At 37.0% G+C, this 23,378-nt stretch overlaps 1 protein-coding gene across 1 annotated transcript in view; it reads left to right on the top strand.

Annotated features, from left to right (window-relative positions):
- The window catches only part of LOC124361306 (lysosomal acid phosphatase-like), a 42,069-nt gene that overhangs the window by 5,650 nt on the left and 13,041 nt on the right, over positions 1–23,378 (top strand). The window contains exons 2-4 of the mRNA XM_046815351.1: positions 3,512–3,618; positions 6,277–6,384; positions 11,623–11,865. Of these exons, the coding sequence (XP_046671307.1) occupies positions 3,512–3,618; positions 6,277–6,384; positions 11,623–11,865 (458 nt within the window). The remainder of the gene's footprint in view (positions 1–3,511; positions 3,619–6,276; positions 6,385–11,622; positions 11,866–23,378) is intronic.

The raw sequence follows: 23,378 nt of genomic DNA, 5'->3' as shown, positions 1-23,378 counted from the left end.
ATGTTGGAATTTTTTCTGTGAGAACGCAAGCAAATACATTGTATTACTTACATGAATTTTTATGAGATTTTTTCAATTTCTTTGAGTTTCACTCGCCAAAAAATTTTATTTTGTCTTAATAATGAGTTTTAGAGTACTTCTGTTCTTACTTATCTAAAACATATGTTAAATATGCCAAAATATCTGTAGTTTTAAAACAATTTTCCCTTAAAACTACCAAGTAACACTCATGATTTAGGGTACCTACCTAACATTCCATGATGTAGAGAGTAACACTCATGAGGTTTATAAGGAGTAATAAGTACAAGAGCAGCGGTAATAAGCAAGTAAAGTAATTATCCTAAATTTTAATTGGTTCATTGATAACACATACGACAATTGAGTATATTTTATTAAGGGGGTGCTCTAACACGCCGCTGACCATGAAAACAGGGCGTGGAATTCAAATGATCACTGCTCACAGAATTAAGTTATCCTAAATTTTAGAGTATTGGTGTATTCCTCAAATGGTGATCTAGGATTGCCGTTTTTTTAAATGTTGAAAATATTAAATAATATAGTGTAGGGGACTTGGCAAAAAGTCCAAAAATTAGTGATTTTTAACCGCCCGTTGAAGGCTAAACAGATTTTTTGAGAGGAAATTAAAAAATCGAGAACCCTAGATTGATTAGTTGTCAATAGATTTCCGTAAAAAAAATATTACTTTTTATGAGCACATTTTGTGAGCACTGTTGGAATATGATCATTTGAATTCGACAAGCCTGCAAGCGTGAAATTAACATTGCGCTTATGGGAGCCGACCGGCCAAAGGTTGCTAAAACCGCAATGGTGAATCGCCCCCTTAAAATTAAAGTTATTAAAAAACTGTATATATTGGGACCTCGAAAGGACAGTTGATTTGACAACGACCCACATGTTATTGCAATGGTTACTTGTTAGCTAAAATTTTCCATTCACTCCACTCTTACATCTAAGTCTCATTCAGATTCAATCATACTTACAATTGATTGTTGACTTTAACATTGAACTAGCTGAATACAACGAGTCAACGACTTATATAACACCGTAACCGGCGTAACCGTGCCGCCGTGTGCACAACACTAACATCAACCACCAACTGACAGCGCAGTGTAGTCACTGTAGACTGTAGTGTAGTGTAATCTGTGGATGTGTGAGTCGTGAGTCAGAGGGTGCGTCTGTCGGTCCGTGACAGCGTCAGGTGACTATCAGCTGAGCGCCAGTGTTGGAGAGGTGGGGAGGGGCAGGGGAGCGGAGAGCTGTCGCGCCAGCCACCCAGGGCTGCCGGCTGCCAGGGGGTGTTGCCAATGTAAATCGGCAGATCGCCGCTCGTTTGCGCGAAGGAACAAGGCGTTCGTACATTTTTTGTAGTAATACATACAACGAAATAGGAAATTAAAGTGTATGTGTTTCCTAAAAGCTCTATTTATATAACACAAACTTAAACTCGTATAAGGAAAATAATATTGTATTTCACAAATATTTCATTTTAATATTTTAATTTTTTTTTCAAATCTGCCGCCCCTTAATTTTGCCGCTCTAGGCTGCAGCCTACTTAGCCTATTTAGAAATACAGCCCTGACAGGAAGTATAATTAGGCCAGAAGAGAATTTCAAAGGCTGGAAGTAGTTGCTTTTCAGCCAAAGTAAACATTTTAGACCAACGTATGTATATAAAGTCTTGATCGGCACAACAAGGCAACCGCTACTACAGCACCAGAAATACCTGACACCGGAAGTAGATGTCAATTGCCGGAAGAAGACGCTTTTTAACCGAAGTAGTCCTTTTAGATCAACGTTTGCACATATTTTCATGGTTAGGGCAATGCAAACACTGTTGGGGCACCGAGAATAAGTACACCGGGAGAGAAGATATATACAAGGAACTATGTAGAAAGTAGTTTTCTTATAGTACGATTTTTCTCAGACCGAGTACAGTAAGTAGATATTTCTATCGTGACAATAAGATAACCTCTAGTAGGGTGTATGAAATATAATTGATTTGAGCTAGAAATGTGTCTTCACGCGCATAAAAACTGCTTATCTTCGACTTCAGAGACCCAAAACATTGTTCCCAAAACTTAAAGTCCAACTATTCTGAAATGCATCAGGAGATTGGAATATTCTTCAGTGGTGATCACTTATTTTTAGTAGTTTTTACTACGGTATTTAAAAAAGATATGCCTGTAACGTAACTTACCTGTTATTCAATACGCAATCACGTACAAAGCCGCGGGTAAATGCTAGTAACTAATTAAAAATAAATTCATTTTAGTAATGAGGGTTGAAATATAAATCTTTCGTTAAACCAAGAACATAAAATTTGTTAAAATAATATTAAAACATATTAAACAGCCTTCTGGATAAGAAATATGTTTTTATTCTTCAACATAGTTATGATCACTTTAGATATTGTTTACGAGTCGTGACATGAATATGAATTGAAGACATAGACAATTACTTTAGACATAACTGATTGATAGAAAGTTAACTCTCATTACTTTTTTATTGGATTTTTATAAATTACAAGTGTTTTGCTTGGAAACTATTATCAGCTTTGCTCTTTTCCCAGTGATATATAATTTTGTTATCAAGAGACAAGCGTAAAAGGCTAGAACAACATCGTTTGCTTACTAATTTAATCATACTTGATTAATCTGACGACATGCATACATTAAGAAATAATAATGCTAATTATATTGTAAGAGTTTATAATCTATTGAAAACTATCTAAATTTGTTTATCAAGTAATCAAATTAACAGACCATTGTTTAGTAAGTTACAAAAATAAAATAAAGTAAAAATATGATCTTATAATTACTTTTAATTGTACTGCAGTATCTAACTCAATCTTGTGATACAAAAAAAGTTTTTTTATTGATAAAGGGCAAAAAGAGGCAAACTTTAATAAACTCCGTAATAAACTTCAATTCCAAGGTAAAAAGCTTGATAAAAACAGTTTAAAAATCTGAGCCTTACCAGGGATTCATTAAGTCTCCTTTAGTGATGGTACTTATCATGTCATTTCTTGTTTTCAAGGAAAATATTCCTATTTACGCCCCTAAGTTTGGCGCAAGTTAATAATTTGGGGGAATTAAATAAGTTGAGTTTGCTTGTTTGTTAAGTGTCTATACAAAGATTTCCTTGACTATCCTGTGGTTTTTTGCTTAGTTTTCAAAAAGAATCACCTTTAAAAAAATATTTACTGGGCTAAATACTATTCTGTTATCCCATGTATACTGCATATACAAATGTTTTAAACAGCCCAAAGTATCTATTGTGTGGTTCAGGTAGTTCAATTTGATTACAAGAAGAGCAACAGTTGAGTATCAAGGAGTTTATATTTTCAAAATGGCCTTGTTAGGTAATTTTGTTTATTAACTGAATTTTAAACATTAAAATATTTGCGGTGTATAATATAAGGGTACAAAATAGTAGACTGAAAACTTACACAAGCATATTTAATCTGATGTTAGTATCTTTATTGTTTGCAGTACTGGTTGGGCTGGCCACAGGAAATGTGGAGTATTCAGGCAGGACTCTTTACCCCACTCTTAATGCTGCGCTTCCTCCAACAAAAAATCTTCAATATGTATATGGGGTAAGAAACTTGTGATGTATTTGTATTACTTAGGTTTACTAGAATATTTTTAATAAGATTAAAAATTGGAATACTTTTTTGAAACTTTGTATTTTTGCAAAATACTTGTAAGCATCCCCTCAATAACATATAATAAAATTCCGTAAAATGTCTGCTCTCTTGTGTAGCACATAAGTAAAACTTTAAAGTAAAATTTATTTTTTTTACATTCTAGTCTTTAGTTTCTATAAAAATAATGTGTATAAAATCGAAAATTAAATTCTGTAATTCATGTTGCAATTTTACTATCCACACAAACGTAGCAGAGCTTTCAAGTGTGAAGTTTTACTTTCAGATACATAAAATTCATTTCAGTAAACTGAATGTGTATGCATGAACACTATACAGAATAAAGACGTATTACGAGTGTTGTGCAAATACACACAGTACATTATATAATACACAATGTATACTTTTAATATACTGGGCAAACACTAATAGTAACAAGTTTATTTTTCAGTGAAAGTATTACAATATTACTAAAACAAACTTCAATAAACACTAATAGTAACAAGTTTATTTTTCAGTGAAAGTATTACAATATTACTAAAACAAACTTCAATAAACACGAATAGTAACAAGTTTATTTTTCAGTGAAAGTATTACAATATTACTAAAACAAACTTCAATAAACACTAATAGTAACAAGTTTATTTTTCAGTGAAAGTATTACAATATTACTAAAACAAACTTCAATAAACACGAATAGTAACAAGTTTATTTTTCAGTGAAAGTATTACAATATTACTAAAACAAACTTCAATAAACACTAATAGTAACAAGTTTATTTTTCAGTGAAAGTATTACAATAGTACTAAAACAAACTTCAATAAACACTAATAGTAACAAGTTTATTTTTCAGTGAAAGTATTACAATATTACTAAAACAAACTTCAATAAACACTAATAGTAACAAGTTTATTTTTCAGTGAAAGTATTACAATATTACTAAAACAAACTTCAATAAACACGAATAGTAACAAGTTTATTTTTCAGTGAAAGTATTACAATATTACTAAAACAAACTTCAATAAACACGAATAGTAACAAGTTTATTTTTCAGTGAAAGTATTACAATATTACTAAAACAAACTTCAATAAACACTAATAGTAACAAGTTTATTTTTCAGTGAAAGTATTACAATATTACTAAAACAAACTTCAATAAACACGAATAGTAACAAGTTTATTTTTCAGTGAAAGTATTACAATATTACTAAAACAAACTTCAATAAACACTAATAGTAACAAGTTTATTTTTCAGTGAAAGTATTACAATATTACTAAAACAAACTTCAATATTGGGCAGAGTTTTTAGTTTTGTGTTTAAATAAATTCTTTTTAATAGTATCTTTGCTGGAATTTTAATTTTAAAATGTACTTAAAATCATTAAATATATAATTGTTTACATTGTATTTTGTCGATAAAAATTAAAGTTATAAACATATTATCACTTTCTTGAAGGAGAACATAGTCTCTCTAGGTTGGAGCTTACAATGTTAGAATTAATTAAAACTTATAATCAATATCAATGCTGTTTTGTTTATACTTCTTATCTTCCTCCAGTTTTGAAATGATTAACATAAATTCCTGTTATGTTGTATTTTTGATTTATTATCTGTAACAATACCAGTTTGATATTTCTTTCTTTTTATTTTATAATCTCCAGCGCTACAGTTAACGATACAAATTAAATACGTTTGTACCAAATCAGTTCAGTTTAAAAGCTGTAAAGCGATTTTGAAGTTTTCTGATCAAATTATATCACCGATAATAGATTAAAATCATTGGCTGAGCATTAGCAAAGCCTATTACTCAAGGAGATGGAAGAATTTAGGCTAACTTCTGTCCGTCTGCCTGTCCGCACATATCTCGAAAACTAACTGAGCTTTAGACTCTAAAGTTTGTAATGAAGTTATATACTTCATTTATATACAAACAACTCTAAGTTCGATGATAGTGTATGTCACTCCACGGGATTTAGCCGAAAGTTAACAAATATTTTTACATTTCTCTAATGGATAACCACGATGGCAACAAGAAAATAGCGAGATAAATAAATGTGTAAAATAAAAAAGTACAATAATATGAGATTTTTACGTGTGACGTATTTATCCATAGAGTTAAAAAACATAATAGTAGAGTGGAAAGTCAATTTTAAAAGTCTGTGATAAGATTTAATTTCAGCACACTCTTGTGTTATAGTACCTGCCCTAGTCCAATCTAACGTTTATTATTTTCACACTGCTATGAAACCTGACTTGACGAACAAAGGTGTGAATGTATCATGTGGAAAGATATCTCAAGAAAGATTTCATCTGTAGACTTAAATGTTGCTTGAAACTTGATTCTACTCAGACAATAATGAGTTCTATATTGTTGCATGTCCAACCATTGAGTTTGGCTGAGCGTCATTGACGCCTTTCACCCAGTTGGTTGCACAATTTCTCTTTTGTCTGCTGGTTGTAAAGATGCTCTGTTATATTGTAGGCTACAAGGAGTCACACACCACTCAACAATTGTTCATTAAATTAGTAACTAATAGTAATTGTTGTAATTATATTGTATTATTTTGTCATAGGCTGTGTAATTACATTTGAAATACATTTTAATTCCAGATTTTTAGGCATGGGATAAGATCACCCACAAGAATGCCATACCCGAATGATCCTAACAGGCCGAAGTATCCATTAATTTTTCCAGGAACTCGAGGAAAACTTACAAGGGTATGATAATATTTTTTAGTACTTTAAATATATTTTCTTCAAGTAATGTTTTTATGAAATTCCCGTTATATAAAAATTATTAAATAAACCCATGTAAATCAATATCTATTGTGTATTAAAGAAACTTCTTTCATTTTGTAAAAAATCATGGTAGTTTTTAATTTATTGGTTGTTAATGTTTGTTTCTGAATTTCTTCAGTACAAAAATTAAATAATAATGCTTTAGTAACTATATTTTGATAAGCAAGTAATTCTTTGCTTACAGAATAAAAATCGTTATCTATCAAATACACTTGTTTTGTGGAGACAATTTTATAGAGGAAAATGTAGAATATAAATGTTATTTCAAGAACATAATTTACAGTCCCGTGAGATAATTAAACAAACACGCGACAAGATGGGTCCCCAGATACTCCGACCTCACTCTGCACACACACATCACCGACCGGCCGTACCAGAGTTTAGGCGCGGCGACACTGTGCCGTGTATATAGCACGATTGTAACGTTCCTCTACACTCTGCACACACACATCACCGACCGGCCGTACCAGAGTGTAGGCGCGGCGACACTGTGCCGTGTATATAGCACGATTGTAATGTTACTACTCCACTCTCTGCACACACACATCACCGACCGGCCGTACCAGAGTATAGGCGCGGGACACTGTGCCGTGTATATAGCACGATTGTAACGTTCCTCTACACTCTGCACACACACATCACCGACCGGCCGTACCAGAGTTTAGGCGCGGCGACACTGTGCCGTGTATATAGCACGATTGTAACGTTCCTCTACACTCTGCACACACACATCACCGACCGGCCGTACCAGAGTTTAGGCGCGGCGACACTGTGCCGTGTATATAGCACGATTGTAACGTTCCTTTACACTCTGCACACACACATCACCGACCGGCCGTACCAGAGTTTAGGCGCGGCGACACTGTGCCGTGTATATAGCACGATTGTAATGTTACTCCACACTCTGCACACACACATCACCGACCGGCCGTACCAGAGTATAGGCGCGGGACACTGTGCCGTGTATATAGCACGATTGTAACGTTCCTCTACACTCTGCACACACACATCACCGACCGGCCGTACCAGAGTGTAGGCGCGGCGACACTGTGCCGTGTATATAGCACGATTGTAACGTTCCTCCACACTCTGCACACACACATCACCGACCGGCCGTACCAGAGTTTAGGCGCGGCGACACTGTGCCGTGTATATAGCACGATTGTAACGTTCCTCCACACTCTGCACACACACATCACTGACCGGCCGTACCAGAGTATAGGCGCGGGACACTGTGCCGTGTATATAGCACGATTGTAACGTTCCTCTACACTCTGCACACACACATAACCGACCGGCCGTACCAGAGTGTAGGCGCGGGACACTGTGCCGTGTATATAGCACGATTGTAACGTTCCTCCACACTCTGCACACACACATCACCGACCGGCCGTACCAGAGTATAGGCGCGGCGACACTGTGCCGTGTATATAGCACGATTGTAACGTTCCCCCACACTCTGCACACACACATAACCGACCGGCCGTACCAGAGTATAGGCGCGGGACACTGTGCCGTGTCGTGTAGGTATACTGCCCAGTATAATAATACACGCACAAGCACGATTGTAACGTTCCTCCACACTCTGCACACACACATCTTCACGTCACCGACCGGCCGTACCAGAGTATAGGCGCGGCGACACTGTGCCGTGTCGTGTCGGTATACTGCCCAGTTGCCCAGTACAGTAATACACGCAAAACGCGATTGTAACGTTCCTCCACACTCTGCTTTTAGTACAGTACTAGAGTAGAGGAGGGGGTGCAAATGTGGAAACCCAGTTCATTTTTAATTAGTAAAAAATCAGAGGATTGTTATTTCAACCTGAAAAATTACCTTTTAATACGTTGTAATGTTGATAACAGATAATCATCAACCATAATTGCAAAATCCATGTACTTAAAAACTATAAAAATGTTTAGCAAACTTACTACAAATTCAGATTGTTAAAAAAAGTGTGGGTAATGTGGAAACATCCCAAATGTACAGTAAATAATGTCTTAAACAAGTAGGAATATTGAAATTTGCACATTATATTCTTTTTTAATTGTTTTTATTGATAGAAAAAATTTTTAGATAAGGAAAAATAAATAAAACATATTTTAATTTATTACAAAGTTGGATGAGTTTAAATTAAAAGTCTTTAATTTTTCTAAAATTTTATTTAACATAGTCTCAATATGTTCACATAGTCAACATAGTCTTACTTGCAGAAATCGCAAACATAAATGTCTTTTTCCACACCGGCACATTCAGAGTGGCTCCATTCATCACAGAACTGACATTGGATCCATAGTTCACCACGCACATCTTTTGAAAATGGATCGCCACAAAATATGCACAGGGCATCTTCATCAGAGGGTTTTTCTACACCAACTGGAAGTTCTAGATTGGACTCTCCTGAAGATATGGATTCGTTGTGTTCTTCAGCATCCGACACTTTATCAAAATGCAGGCGTTTGTTACATGCTCCTTTCATTAGAGTATCTGTCCAATTCTTCCTGGGAAAGATCATCAGTGGAATGAAGCTTCCACCGGCACTCATGCAGCATATAACAGTCACCAGCGAACCTCGTTCAGCTACTGTAATTGCCCCCACTTGACGTTTACTTCTAAGCCCTACTACATGAGGTATCTTGCTCTGGACTACAGTTAGTCCACGTTGTAGACACGATCAGCTGTGAAATTGTGCTTGTCGTACTCAGCTTCCAGAATGTCAAAAAACTTGCCTGTTGCTTCCCTATTGAACCCATTGGCACGTGAAAATGAGGTTCCCATAGGCTTGTGATTTTGTTTTTGTGTCGCCTAATAAAAAGATCAAACCAAGCCCTACCAGTTGCATTTGAGGTAAATGGGTGCTTGATATTATTCTTTAGGGCTAGTTGATAAGCTATCTTTTTGACATCAAACTTAGTAAGGCCATAAAAACGATGATCCATTTCGACCAAAAACTCCATCAACTGCTGTTCCATAGTATCAGGTAGGACAGGTTTACGTCATACTTTTAAACCAACACATTCTTCAGGTGATAGACCACTCTTGACGAATCGCTGAAGTGTTGTCTGGGGTACTTTAAACTCCTTTACACACTTTCTTAATCCCATCTTATTTTCCCTGTATGCTGTTATAGCTTTAATCATATTTACAGGATCCCACTTCTTCAAAAGAGACTTTCGCCTCGGCCCGATGTGCTTCCTTGGCATCTAAAACAGAAGCACATCGCATATTAGAAACAATGCATATGATGTGGGTAATGTGGAAACGTTTCCACATTGCCCCCATTTACATGTTTCCAGGTTAGCCGTACTTTAGCCATATTGGATTTTACGAGTTAATTCAAGAAAAAGTTAGCTTACATATTCATTGAAACCCAACAATAACTTCCATACAGCTCCCTTTTCCAATACGATGATACGCACTACGCTATCTCTATGATAAGATAGACTAACTAATATCTAAAACTTACCTTCCAAAACTTTTGGAAATTCACGAAACAGAGGCCGATGCACCACCATCAACTACAATGCCCGACTAACTCCTAGCGCTGTACCGTTTAAAATAGGAACTAGAGTGACTGTTTACGGCAATCGACGCTAGAGCGAAGCTCCCTGTAGTCGAGATACTTGACGTTTCCACATTACCCTCATGTTTCCACATTTGCACCCCTTCCTCTATGTAATTGCCACTCTAAATATAAGTATCAACATTGATTTTACTTCCTCAAATTATTTAGCAGCAGTTGCAGACACCATAATAAGGAAACAAACTAATAAAGAAATATATCTATATGGAAGAAACATGATTCACGATAGCTCTTATTTGTCGTTTGAGAACTATTCGCTGTATGGACAATTGTATAAATGGTCGTTGGTAACGTTAAAAATGTAAAATAAAAAATATTGTTATAGAGTGCGTGATTACTATAAATTAAAATAAATTATATTGAAATTTCGATCAAAATGTTGTTTGTGTTATAAAACCTTCCATATTGATCTGCGCTGGACGAAGGACTGCCCTGCTATAGTAAGGGTTTTCAGTAGCATGGTGCTTGAAAAATCACAGTTTAGGTTGTCAAAAGCTGACCTACCTAGAAGAATGAGAGAGATACTAAAGTTGAAAATGGATGTGTTAATTCTGGATGGTTGTAGAGCAATTCAATACTATACCTAAAACTGACAGATCACGAAGAAAATAAATATTAGTTTATAACCTGAGATATGAATGAGGGAATCGTATCATTCTTAAACCACATTTAAAACAACCAGACATGGTAAATGTGTACGAAGAGTTATTTTCTCAAGTTAAAAACAATATCTGGAACTAAAAGTTAATCATAAACTATAAAACTGCAACAGTTTGCAGCCACCAGTTTCTCAACATTTGCCGTTTACGTGACGTTATTTATCTTCTTTTTATAAAAAGAAATCGTAAGATATGAGGTTCAAAATACGATCGACCAAAATGCAGCTGGTGACCTCTAAGTACTGAATTTTCAGTGCACCTGTAACGTATCTACATGCAGCTAACACTTATAGTGTATAGTGTATCGACATAGATATCAATAAGGTGGAGATTTGTCTGGAAGTGATCACGCTATGAAAATCTGCGTGTGTGACAACTGTATGTCATTCCAAACAACGATGTCATTTCAATAATATCGAGGTATGGTGTATCTGTATCGCATTCGACTAAAGAAGCTTGTCAGACAGGAGTTGTCACTTTGACCAAGTGACAACTTCTACTTAAAACATTCCCTCTTAAAATTGTAGACTGAAATCAATTTTAAACTGCAAGTCTTATAGTAACTAAAAACAGCTAAACAGATAAAACTACAAGTTTCAGTAAATTAATGTACCATCAAACCAAAATTATAAACACATTATTTTGAAAAAAGACTTTATTATCAAATATAAGGTTTTCATGCCTCGATTATAAAGTATATATTTCCTTAATGTAGTTGTTATGTATAGCTTAAGAACTGAACTTTTGAATAAAATTTTAGCAATACAATACATACATACATATGGTTGGTAATAACCCAAATTTTGACGAATTCATAAATGAAATTAAATATTATAATATAGACATGGGCATGATAATGTATAATTTTTATAGTAAGCTTCAATCATATGCTAATCAATGTCTTGATATTAACAGGCAGGCCAGCAGTTGATGTATAGAGTCGGACAAAATTTAAATACAAGATATGGAGACTTTGTTGGAGGCTACACTCAGGAGAAGGTGCACGTGTCTGCAACTAACATTAGCACCAGAACAACAGTGTCATCTCTGTGTGTTATGGCTGGCCAGTTTCCTCCTTACAAGCCAATATTCAAGGATTTACCGAACTGGCAGCCCATTCCTGTCTGGCAAAATACATCAGATTTTGATAAAGCTTATGTAAGTTGTTGTTATATTAATTCATAATAAACAATAACATTTACAATGTCAAAATCCTGTGAGTGGCAGAATTTAGGAGAATACACTTCTACAGGATGTGTCATCATGGACGTATCCAGGGGGGGGGTGTGGAGTCGTAATCCCCCCTCCCATTGATACAGATATTCAAAGTATATTTTATCTTGCGTAAAACTGAAAGTATACTTGTAGTCAAACAATGTAACATAGTTCAGTTTTGTTTTAATTTGTTTCATATTTTAACTATAATAGCTGACATATAGTAAACCACAAGACTCGTGCTTCGTAAGTTTTTCGGGATGACGTCTGCGACTCGTGGGGGTTGACAAACACAATACAAACCTCACGGGCGAGAGACACAGCAAGCAGTGGCCATGAACACCCTGCCTACCAGTCGTCTCTTTGAACGGCTAATTTATAATAGTCTTAAAGTATAGTAGGGAAGTTATAGCATGACCAGTGGGATGCGCGTGAGGAGTGGAGGAGGTGAGCGCGTGGGGGCACAATCTAGAGTAGGGGAGTGAATATGGTGCTACTACCCCTACTAAGAGTTTTCGGCTCCCGGCTCATAGTGGTGGCGGGAGCCGAATATTGTAGTGTTTGCCAACATTTCTAGACCCTTATGTTCTTACCACGGTGGTCTTTTATGATGAGCAATTTAGTATAGGAGACCTTTAGAATATTTGAACATTTCTAGACTCTTTGTAGTTACGGCGACGGACTTTTATGATGGGGAATTCAATACAGGAAATCTTGGAAATATTGGGACCGGATGTACGTGATCTTAACAATGACTATGTTCTGCCGAAATTGTGTTCATAGCTCACCCTTCTTAATGAGTTCGCAGTAGAGATACCTGGTGGTAAGAAAGGGTTCTCATAAATTGGGAAGGGCGCTTCTTCAATATTTTTGTAAGCGCCCACTTACTTCTCTTAAAATCTATTTTTTCCCTTAACACATTTAATAATGATTTCAATGTAGGCCGTTCGCCTTGTTGTCGATGAAAATTATTTATTGTTCTTCGAACTACACCCAAATCAAAATTTTCCAGATCACTTTTAGTACGTTTGCGTTTTCTTACTTTGTTGGGCGTACTAAAAGAATTGCCAATTGGACTTATTTCTTTTTCCTCCTTCAAAATTCGTCTCAGCGTGCTTTCTGAAATTTCAGTTGCCTCTATGACACGCTGTTAAACTTTCTTCAAATTTATAAGTGTGTTGGTTTCTGCTTCCCGTTTCATAAAATGGTAAACATTTGCAATCACTTCTCTTGTTTGGCTGTGTATAACCTTTCTACCTCCAATTTTACTTTTTACATTACGATCCATCACAAACTCTTTACTTAAAACGTAATGAGCACAACGCAATTAATTCACAAATTGTATTACAACTCGTGAATTGGCACAAGCGAATGTTTTTAGGGCGGCACGTATAAAAGACTGGTGACCGAAGTTCACAAGGCTGAATACGGCAACAGACTGAGCCGCTCCACCCCCACCACTTTAGTTCCGTCTTTGCCTACGGCGCATCTCGAAGTCACCGGTCATGCTATAACTTCCCTACAATAGTTCTCATTGCTTAACATCGTACTAACAAACATAAGTACAAAACTACGAGATTGCTGATTTTACTATTTAGAAATATTATAACTCTTTAAAATATGATTAAATTTTACTTGCTATTACTGTTATACACTTCTCCGGTATTGTTTCAACCAAAATTGTGTAAGACTCATACAAAATTAGATTCTTATCAAAAAGTGTTTTAATTTAGTTGGCCTAACTATAAAAATAAAATAAGGAACCCTTTGGTCGTACACTTCTGATATATCTGAGGTTATGAAATAACCCATTTAATTTATTTTATAACATTTTAATCAAATTTTCACAAAAAGTCTATAACCAAAGTAAAGAAATATTGCTGTCATTTAAATAATATCTGAGTTGAAGATTGTAATATTTTGTTTTATTTTACACACTAGAACACATTTTGTTTACATCAATTTCAGGAATAAAATATAAACGAATAATAATAAAATAGAATTGGTGATGACTTTGTACGTTGCCAACAGCAACAATGAAGTCTCAGGCATGGTGAAATTGTGCTCTAACAATAAGTTTTGTTTAAACTTCTTTAACTTATAATAATTATTAATTCTTGTGGGCCTTTGATATGCAAAATATAATTATCTTGAAGTTCTCGTCTGTTAATTTCTAATTTTCTGATTAAGAAACATTTACTATATAATTTAATGATTTGTCTTTCAACACCTCTTCTATTGTATATTTCATTCCAATTTTCATGTTGAAATGTTTTTTGATATTGATCATACTAAGAATTGTCAGTTTTACAATTACAATTTGTCAGGTTCAACGCACTTGCTTATAAGAAACTGCTAATTAAAAGCCAAATTTGTTGTGTGAAAGATTAACAAAAAATATTGGCTCTACCGTGCCTCCACTGTCAGATCTCAGGTTGATGTATGTAATAGTTCGTCTAAAACTGTAACCCAAAAGAATGTCTAATATGGCAACATAGTCCTTGTTATACTAGTATGATGACATTAAAATTGCCATAAAACCAAATAAGTTTATCTTTTCGGCGATTTACATTCGTGTACGTTCATAAATTATAACGATAGTTATTAAACGATCGCTATAACGCGTTTCTATCACACTTTGTGCATGAAAGCACAAAATTATACAATAAAATTAACGAAATATCGTGATTTGTAAATAATATTTAATTTGAAGTTCATATTTTGTATTTGCCTATATTTCATCGGCGAGCGTCTGCTGCCCCAATTTGCAATGCACGTCGTTGACATCAACCGCTTAGCCGCAGTAAAAAAACACACAATCACTAATTTCATGTCTCAAAATTTAAGTAGTTTTATATACAGTAAGTGTATCCTCTATAAAAACGCATATCAATTTATATGACAATATTTTTTATCGGGGATGACTTGGTATCGAGATAAAAAAACATTAAAATGTAAATGCAAACACAAATACACGCCCAAATTTCCACGTAAAATGTATTATATATATATGCGTGTGTGTGTCCTGGAAGCCCATATTAGAATGTAATAGGTGGAGGATGTGTCTTTTAGTTCTTAAGATATATAGCTTTTGTTATTCTCATTTATACAGTGCCATTTTCTTTATATTCTTCTGTGTTGTCAGGCAGTCTCCAAAAGGGTACATACTCGCTTATGTTGTAGCCGTTCTTGTAGAAAATAAAATAATAATAATGCTTTAAGATGGCTATCAATCACGATGTTCAATATTAGCAGCGTTTACCATACTCCGGGTGAGGGGGGAGCGTACCCCAGCATGCCTGGGAGGTACGGAAAAGTTTCTAGTGGTAACCCCCCTCACCTAGACACGTTTATGTGTGTATCTAAAAAGGATTGTATGGCATTACCCAAGTAGCTACATTAGTGGATTATAATTAATTATAGTGAATTAATACTTAAATATAATAGACGTATCTTTCCCTAGGATAATTTACAGACCCGAGTGATATAACATATTGAGGGTGTTGCGTGTTATCCTTTTATTCTAAGGAAAACTACGACTCTTACGATGCATAAGAACATACAAATGCCTAAGATCACGGTCAGAAATAAGTATTTTGGTATCTTAAATTTGTTACAGAGGGTAGACATAGACATTCACTTTTAGGAACCCATATGAACGTTGGTTTCAGATTGAACCAGTATTAAAATTACTAATGGGCTAAAGTCTAATGACAATAAAATGTTGTAGTTTGTTATCAATATTGTGTAAAATATGAATTAAGAGTTTAGGGAGGAAACTGTCAATACATATTTTGTTTGAGGATTAAAAGATACACTGTTATTGAAGAAGAGAAACTATATATTTATCCGTAACTGTTAGACTGTTATAAAAACTGCTTGAGATACGGCCATAAATACAATAATATTGTTCAATCACTGTGTTACACTAGAGATTAGAGACACGGCCAGAACGGCGATATTGTATCCAAGAGTCGGCCAGAACCAGCGTTACATATACAGCCAGGGCTGCGATAATAGTGCCTAAGGGTCAGTCAGAATACGCGTTACAACAATATTTAGTTATATGGCCAGGGCAGCGATAATAGTGCCTAAGAATTAGTCAGAATACGCGTTACAACAATATTTAGTTATATGGCCAGGGCTGCGATAATAGTGCCCAAAAGTCAGTCAGAATACGTGTTACAACAATATTTAGTTATATGGCCAGGGCTGCGATAATCGTGCCTAAGAATCAGTCAGAATATGCATTACAACAATATTTAGTTATATGGCCAGGGCTGCGATAATAGTGCCCAAGAGTCAGTCAGAATACGTGTTACACCAATCTTTAGTTATATGGCCAGGGCTGCGATAATCGTGCCTAAGAGTCAGTCAGAATACGCGTTACAACAATATTTAGTTATATGGCCAGGGCTGCGATAATAGTGCCCAAGAGTCAGTCAGAATACGCGTTACAATAATATTTAGTTATATGGCCAGGGCTGCGATAATAGTGCCCAAGAGTCAGTCAGAATATGCATTACAACAATATTTAGTTATATGGCCAGGGCTGCGATAATAGTGCCCAAGAGTCAGTCAGAATACGCGTTACAACAATATTTAGTTATATGGCCAGGGCTGCGATAATAGTGCCCAAGAGTCAGTCAGAATACGTGTTACAGCAATATTTAGTTATATGGCCAGGGCTGCGATAATCGTGCCTAAGAGTCAGTCAGAATACGTGTTACAACAATATTTAGTTATATGGCCAGGGCTGCGATAATAGTGCCCAACAGTCAGTCAGAATACGCGTTACAACAATCTTTAGTTATATGGTCAGGGCTGCGATAATCGTGCCCAAGAGTCAGTCAGAATACGTGTTACAACAATATTTAGTTATATGGCCAGGGCTGCGATAATCGTGCCCAAGAGTCAGTCAGAATACGTGTTACAACAATATTTAGTTATATGGCCAGGGCTGCGATAATCGTGCCCAAGAGTCAGTCAGAATACGTGTTACAACAATATTTAGTTATATGGCCAGGGCTGAGATAATCGTGCCTAAGAGTCAGTCAGAATACGTGTTACAACAATATTTAGTTATATGGCCAGGGCTGAGATAATCGTGCCTAAGAATCAGTCAGAATACGCGTTACAACAATATTTAGTTATATGGCCAGGGCTGCGATAATAGTGCCCAAGAGTCAGTCAGAATACGTGTTACACCAATCTTTAGTTATATGGCCAGGGCTGCGATAATCGTGCCTAAGAGTCAGTCAGAATACGCGTTACAACAATATTTAGTTATATGGCCAGGGCTGCGATAATAGTGCCCAAGAGTCAGTCAGAATACGCGTTACAATAATATTTAGTTATATGGCCAGGGCTGCGATAATAGTGCCCAAGAGTCAGTCAGAATATGCATTACAACAATATTTAGTTATATGGCCAGGGCTGCGATAATAGTGCCCAAGAGTCAGTCAGAATACGCGTTACAACAATATTTAGTTATATGGCCAGGGCTGCGATAATAGTGCCCAAGAGTCAGTCAGAATACGTGTTACAACAATATTTAGTTATATGGCCAGGGCTGCGATAATCGTGCCTAAGAGTCAGTCAGAATATTCATTACAACAATATTTAGTTATATGGCCAGGGCTGCGATAATAGTGCCCAAGAGTCAGTCAGAATACGCGTTACAACAATATTTAGTTATATGGCCAGGGCTGCGATAATAGTGCCCAAGAGTCAGTCAGAATACGCGTTACAACAATATTTAGTTATATGGCCAGGGCTGCGATAATAGTGCCCAAGAGTCAGTCAGAATATGCATTACAACAATATTTAGTTATATGGCCAGGGCTGCGATAATAGTGCCCAAGAGTCAGTCAGAATACGCGTTACAACAATATTTAGTTATATGGCCAGGGCTGCGATAATAGTGCCCAAGAGTCAGTCAGAATACGCGTTACAACAATATTTAGTTATATGGCCAGGGCTGCGATAATAGTGCCCAAGAGTCAGTCAGAATACGCGTTACAACAATATTTAGTTATATGGCCAGGGCTGCGATAATAGTGCCCAAGAGTCAGTCAGAATACGCGTTACAACAATATTTAGTTATATGGCCAGGGCTGCGATAATCGTGCCTAAGAGTCAGTCAGAATATGCATTACAACAATATTTAGTTATATGGCCAGGGCTGCGATAATAGTGCCCAAGAGTCAGTCAGAATACGCGTTACAACAATATTTAGTTATATGGCCAGGGCTGCGATAATAGTGCCCAAGAGTCAGTCAGAATACGCGTTACAACAATATTTAGTTATATGGCCAGGGCTGCGATAATAGTGCCCAAGAGTCAGTCAGAATACGTGTTACAACAATATTTAGTTATATGGCCAGGGCTGCGATAATAGTGCCCAAGAGTCAGTCAGAATACGCGTTACAACAATATTTAGTTATATGGCCAGGGCTGCGATAATCGTGCCCAAGAGTCAGTCAGAATACGTGTTACAACAATATTTAGTTATATGGCCAGGGCTGCGATAATAGTGCCCAAGAGTCAGTCAGAATACGCGTTACAACAATATTTAGTTATATGGCCAGGGCTGCGATAATAGTGCCCAAGAGTCAGTCAGAATATGCATTACAACAATATTTAGTTATATGGCCAGGGCTGCGATAATAGTGCCCAAGAGTCAGTCAGAATACGCGTTACAACAATATTTAGTTATATGGCCAGGGCTGCGATAATAGTGCCCAAGAGTCAGTCAGAATACGCGTTACAACAATATTTAGTTATATGGCCAGGGCTGCGATAATAGTGCCCAAGAGTCAGTCAGAATACGCGTTACAACAATATTTAGTTATATGGCCAGGGCTGCGATAATAGTGCCCAAGAGTCAGTCAGAATACGCGTTACAACAATATTTAGTTATATGGCCAGGGCTGCGATAATCGTGCCTAAGAGTCAGTCAGAATACGCGTTACAACAATATTTAGTTATATGGCCAGGGCTGCGATAATAGTGCCCAAGAGTCAGTCAGAATACGCGTTACAACAATATTTAGTTATATGGCCAGGGCTGCGATAATAGTGCCCAAGAGTCAGTCAGAATACGCGTTACAACAATATTTAGTTATATGGCCAGGGCTGCGATAATAGTGCCCAAGAGTCAGTCAGAATACGCGTTACAACAATATTTAGTTATATGGCCAGGGCTGCGATAATAGTGCCCAAGAGTCAGTCAGAATACGTGTTACAACAATATTTAGTTATATGGCCAGGGCTGCGATAATCGTGCCTAAGAGTCAGTCAGAATATGCATTACAACAATATTTAGTTATATGGCCAGGGCTGCGATAATAGTGCCCAAGAGTCAGTCAGAATACGTGTTACAACAATATTTAGTTATATGGCCAGGGCTGCGATAATAGTGCCCAAGAGTCAGTCAGAATACGCGTTACAACAATATTTAGTTATATGGCCAGGGCTGCGATAATAGTGCCCAAGAGTCAGTCAGAATACGCGTTACAACAATATTTAGTTATATGGCCAGGGCTGCGATAATAGTGCCCAAGAGTCAGTCAGAATACGCGTTACAACAATATTTAGTTATATGGCCAGGGCTGCGATAATCGTGCCCAAGAGTCAGTCAGAATACGCGTTACAACAATATTTAGTTATATGGCCAGGGCTGCGATAATAGTGCCCAAGAGTCAGTCAGAATACGTGTTACAACAATATTTAGTTATATGGCCAGGGCTGCGATAATCGTGCCTAAGAGTCAGTCAGAATACGCGTTACAACAATATTTAGTTATATGGCCAGGGCTGCGATAATAGTGCCCAAGAGTCAGTCAGAATACGCGTTACAACAATATTTAGTTATATGGCCAGGGCTGCGATAATAGTGCCCAAGAGTCAGTCAGAATACGCGTTACAACAATATTTAGTTATATGGCCAGGGCTGCGATAATCGTGCCCAAGAGTCAGTCAGAATACGCGTTACAACAATATTTAGTTATATGGCCAGGGCTGCGATAATAGTGCCCAAGAGTCAGTCAGAATACGCGTTACACAAGGGCTGCGATATTTAGTTATATGGCCAGGGCTGCGATAATCGTGCCCAAGAGTCAGTCAGAATACCAAGCAAGTCAGCAGCGTACATACAATATTAGTTAGTTAGCCAGGTCTGCGACATCATTTAGTTATATGGCCAGGGCTGCGATAATCGTGCAGTGTCAGTCAGAATACGCATTACAAACAATATTTAGTTATATGGCCAGGGCTGCGATAATAGTGCCCAAGAGTCAGTCAGAATACGCGTTACAACAATATTTAGTTATATGGCCAGGGCTGCGATAATTGTCCAAGAGTCAGTCAGAATACGTGTTACAACAATATTTAGTTATATGGCCAGGGCTGCGATAATCGTGCCTAAGAATCAGTCAGAATATTCATTACAACAATATTTAGTTATATGGCCAAGGGCTGCGATAATAGTGCCCAAGAGTCAGTCAGAATACGTGTTACAACAATATTTAGTTATATGGCCAGGGCTGCGATAATAGTGCCCAAGAGTCAGTCAGAATACGCGTTACAACAATATTTATTTATATGGCCAGGGCTGCGATAATAGTGCCCAAGAGTCAGTCAGAATATGCATTACAACAATATTTAGTTATATGGCCAGGGCTGCGATAATAGTGCCCAAGAGTCAGTCAGAATACGCGTTACAACAATATTTAGTTATATGGCCAGGGCTGCGATAATAGTGCCTAAGAGTCAGTCAGAATACGCGTTACAACAATATTTAGTTATATGGCCAGAGCTTCGATAATAGTGCCCAAGAGTCAGTCAGAATACGCGTTACAACAATATTTAGTTATATGGCCAGGGCTGCGATAATAGTGCCCAAGAGTCAGTCAGAATACGCGTTACAACAATATTTAGTTATATGGCCAGGGCTGCGATAATCGTGCCTAAGAGTCAGTCAGAATATGCATTACAACAATATTTAGTTATATGGCCAGGGCTGCGATAATAGTGCCCAAGAGTCAGTCAGAATACGCGTTACAACAATATTTAGTTATATGGCAGGGCTGCGATAATAATCGTGCATAAGCAGTCAGTCAGAATACGTGTTACAACAATATTTAGTTATATGGCCAGGGCTGCGATAATCGTGTGCCTAAGAGTCAGTCAGTATACGCGTTACAACAATATTTAGTTATATGGCCAGGGCTGCGATAATAGTGCCCAAGAGTCAGTCAGAATACGCGTTACAAACAATATTTAGTTATATGGCCAGGGCTGCGATAATAGTGCCCAAGAGTCAGTCAGAATACGTGTTACAACAATATTTAGTTATATGGCCAGGGCTGCGATAATCGTGCCTAAGAGTCAGTCAGAATATGCATTACAACAATATTTAGTTATATGGCCAGGGCTGCGATAATAGTGCCCAAGAGTCAGTCAGAATACGTGTTACACCAATCTTTTAGTTATATGGCCAGGGCTGCGATAATCGTGCCTAAGAGTCAGTCAGAATACGCGTTACAACAATATTTAGTTATATGGCCAGGGCTGCGATAATAGTGCCCAAGAGTCAGTCAGAATACGCGTTACAACAATATTTAGTTATATGGCCAGGGCTGCGATAATAGTGCCCAAGAGTCAGTCAGAATACGCATTACAACAATATTTAGTTATATGGCCAGGGCTGCGATAATAGTGCCCAAGAGTCAGTCAGAATACGCGTTACAACAATATTTAGTTATATGGCCAGGGCTGCGATAATAGTGCCCAAGAGTCAGTCAGAATACGTGTTACAACAATATTTAGTTATATGGCCAGCGGCTGCGATAATCGTGCCTAAGAGTCAGTCAGAATACGTGTTTACAACAATATTTAGTTATATGGCCAGGGCTGCGATAATAGTGCCCAAGAGTCAGTCAGAATACGCGTTACAACAATATTTAGTTATATGGCCAGGGCTGCGATAATAGTGCCCAAGAGTCAGTCAGAATACGCGTTACAACAATATTTAGTTATATGGCCAGGGCTGCGATAATAGTGCCCAAGAGTCAGTCAGAATACGCGTTACAACAATATTTAGTTATATGGCCAGGGCTGCGATAATAGTGCCCAAGAGTCAGTCAGAATACGCGTTACAACAATATTTAGTTATATGGCCAGGGCTGCGATAATCGTGCCCAAGAGTCAGTCAGAATACGTGTTACAACAATATTTAGTTATATGGCCAGGGCTGCGATAATAGTGCCTAAGAGTCAGTCAGAATACGCGTTACAACAATATTTAGTTATATGGCCAGGGCTGCGATAATAGTGCCCAAGAGTCAGTCAGAATACGCGTTACAACAATATTTAGTTATATGGCCAGGGCTGCGATAATCGTGCCTAAGAGTCAGTCAGAATATTCATTACAACAATATTTAGTTATATGGCCAGGGCTGCGATAATAGTGCCCAAGAGTCAGTCAGAATACGCGTTACAACAATATTTAGTTATATGGCCAGGGCTGCGATAATCGTGCCTAAGAATCAGTCAGAATATTCATTACAACAATATTTAGTTATATGGCCAGGGCTGCGATAATCGTGCCCAAGAGTCAGTCAGAATATGCATTACAACAATATTTAGTTATATGGCCAAGGCTGCGATAATAGTGCCCAAGAGTCAGTCAGAATACGCGTTACAACAATATTTAGTTATATGGCCAGGGCTGCGATAATAGTGCCCAAGAGTCAGTCAGAATACGCGTTACAACAATATTTAGTTATATGGCCAGGGCTGCGATAATCGTGCCTAAGAATCAGTCAGAATATTCATTACAACAATATTTAGTTATATGGCCAGGGCAGCGATAATAGTGCCTAAGAGTCGGTTAGAACTTTTTGTTACACAAATGCTTAGATAAACAGCCAGAACTCTAATGATATTGTTAAATTAAAATCTGTGTTACCACAATGTATGAGATACGGCCATAACTGCGATAGTCGCGTCCACGATTCAGTCAGAACTTTTTGTTACACAAATGCTTACATAAACAGCCAGAATTCTAATGATATTGTTAAATTAAAATCTGTGTTACCACAATGTATGAGATACGGCCATAACTGCGATAGTCGCGTCCACGATTCAGTCAGAACTTTTTGTTACACAAATGCTTACATAAACAGCCAGAATTCTAATGATATTGTTAAATTAAATTCTGTGTTACCACAATGTATGAGATACGGCCATAACTGCGATAGTGCGTCCACGATTCAGTCAGAAACTTTTTGTTACACAAACGCTTACATAAACAGCCAGAATTCTAATGATATTGTTAAATTAAAATCTGCGTTACCACAATGTATGAGATACGGCCATAACTGCGATAGTCGCCAGAAGTGTTATAAAAAGTCAGAGCTGTGATAATATTTATAGTTAAAAACTGTAACCCTATT

The sequence above is a fragment of the Homalodisca vitripennis genome, chromosome 4 (genome assembly GCF_021130785.1).
Source record: "Homalodisca vitripennis isolate AUS2020 chromosome 4, UT_GWSS_2.1, whole genome shotgun sequence".
In the NCBI taxonomy this organism is placed as follows: domain Eukaryota; kingdom Metazoa; phylum Arthropoda; class Insecta; order Hemiptera; family Cicadellidae; genus Homalodisca; species Homalodisca vitripennis.
Note: the sequence above shows the minus strand (reverse complement) of the source record. Positions and strands in the feature narration are given on the sequence as shown.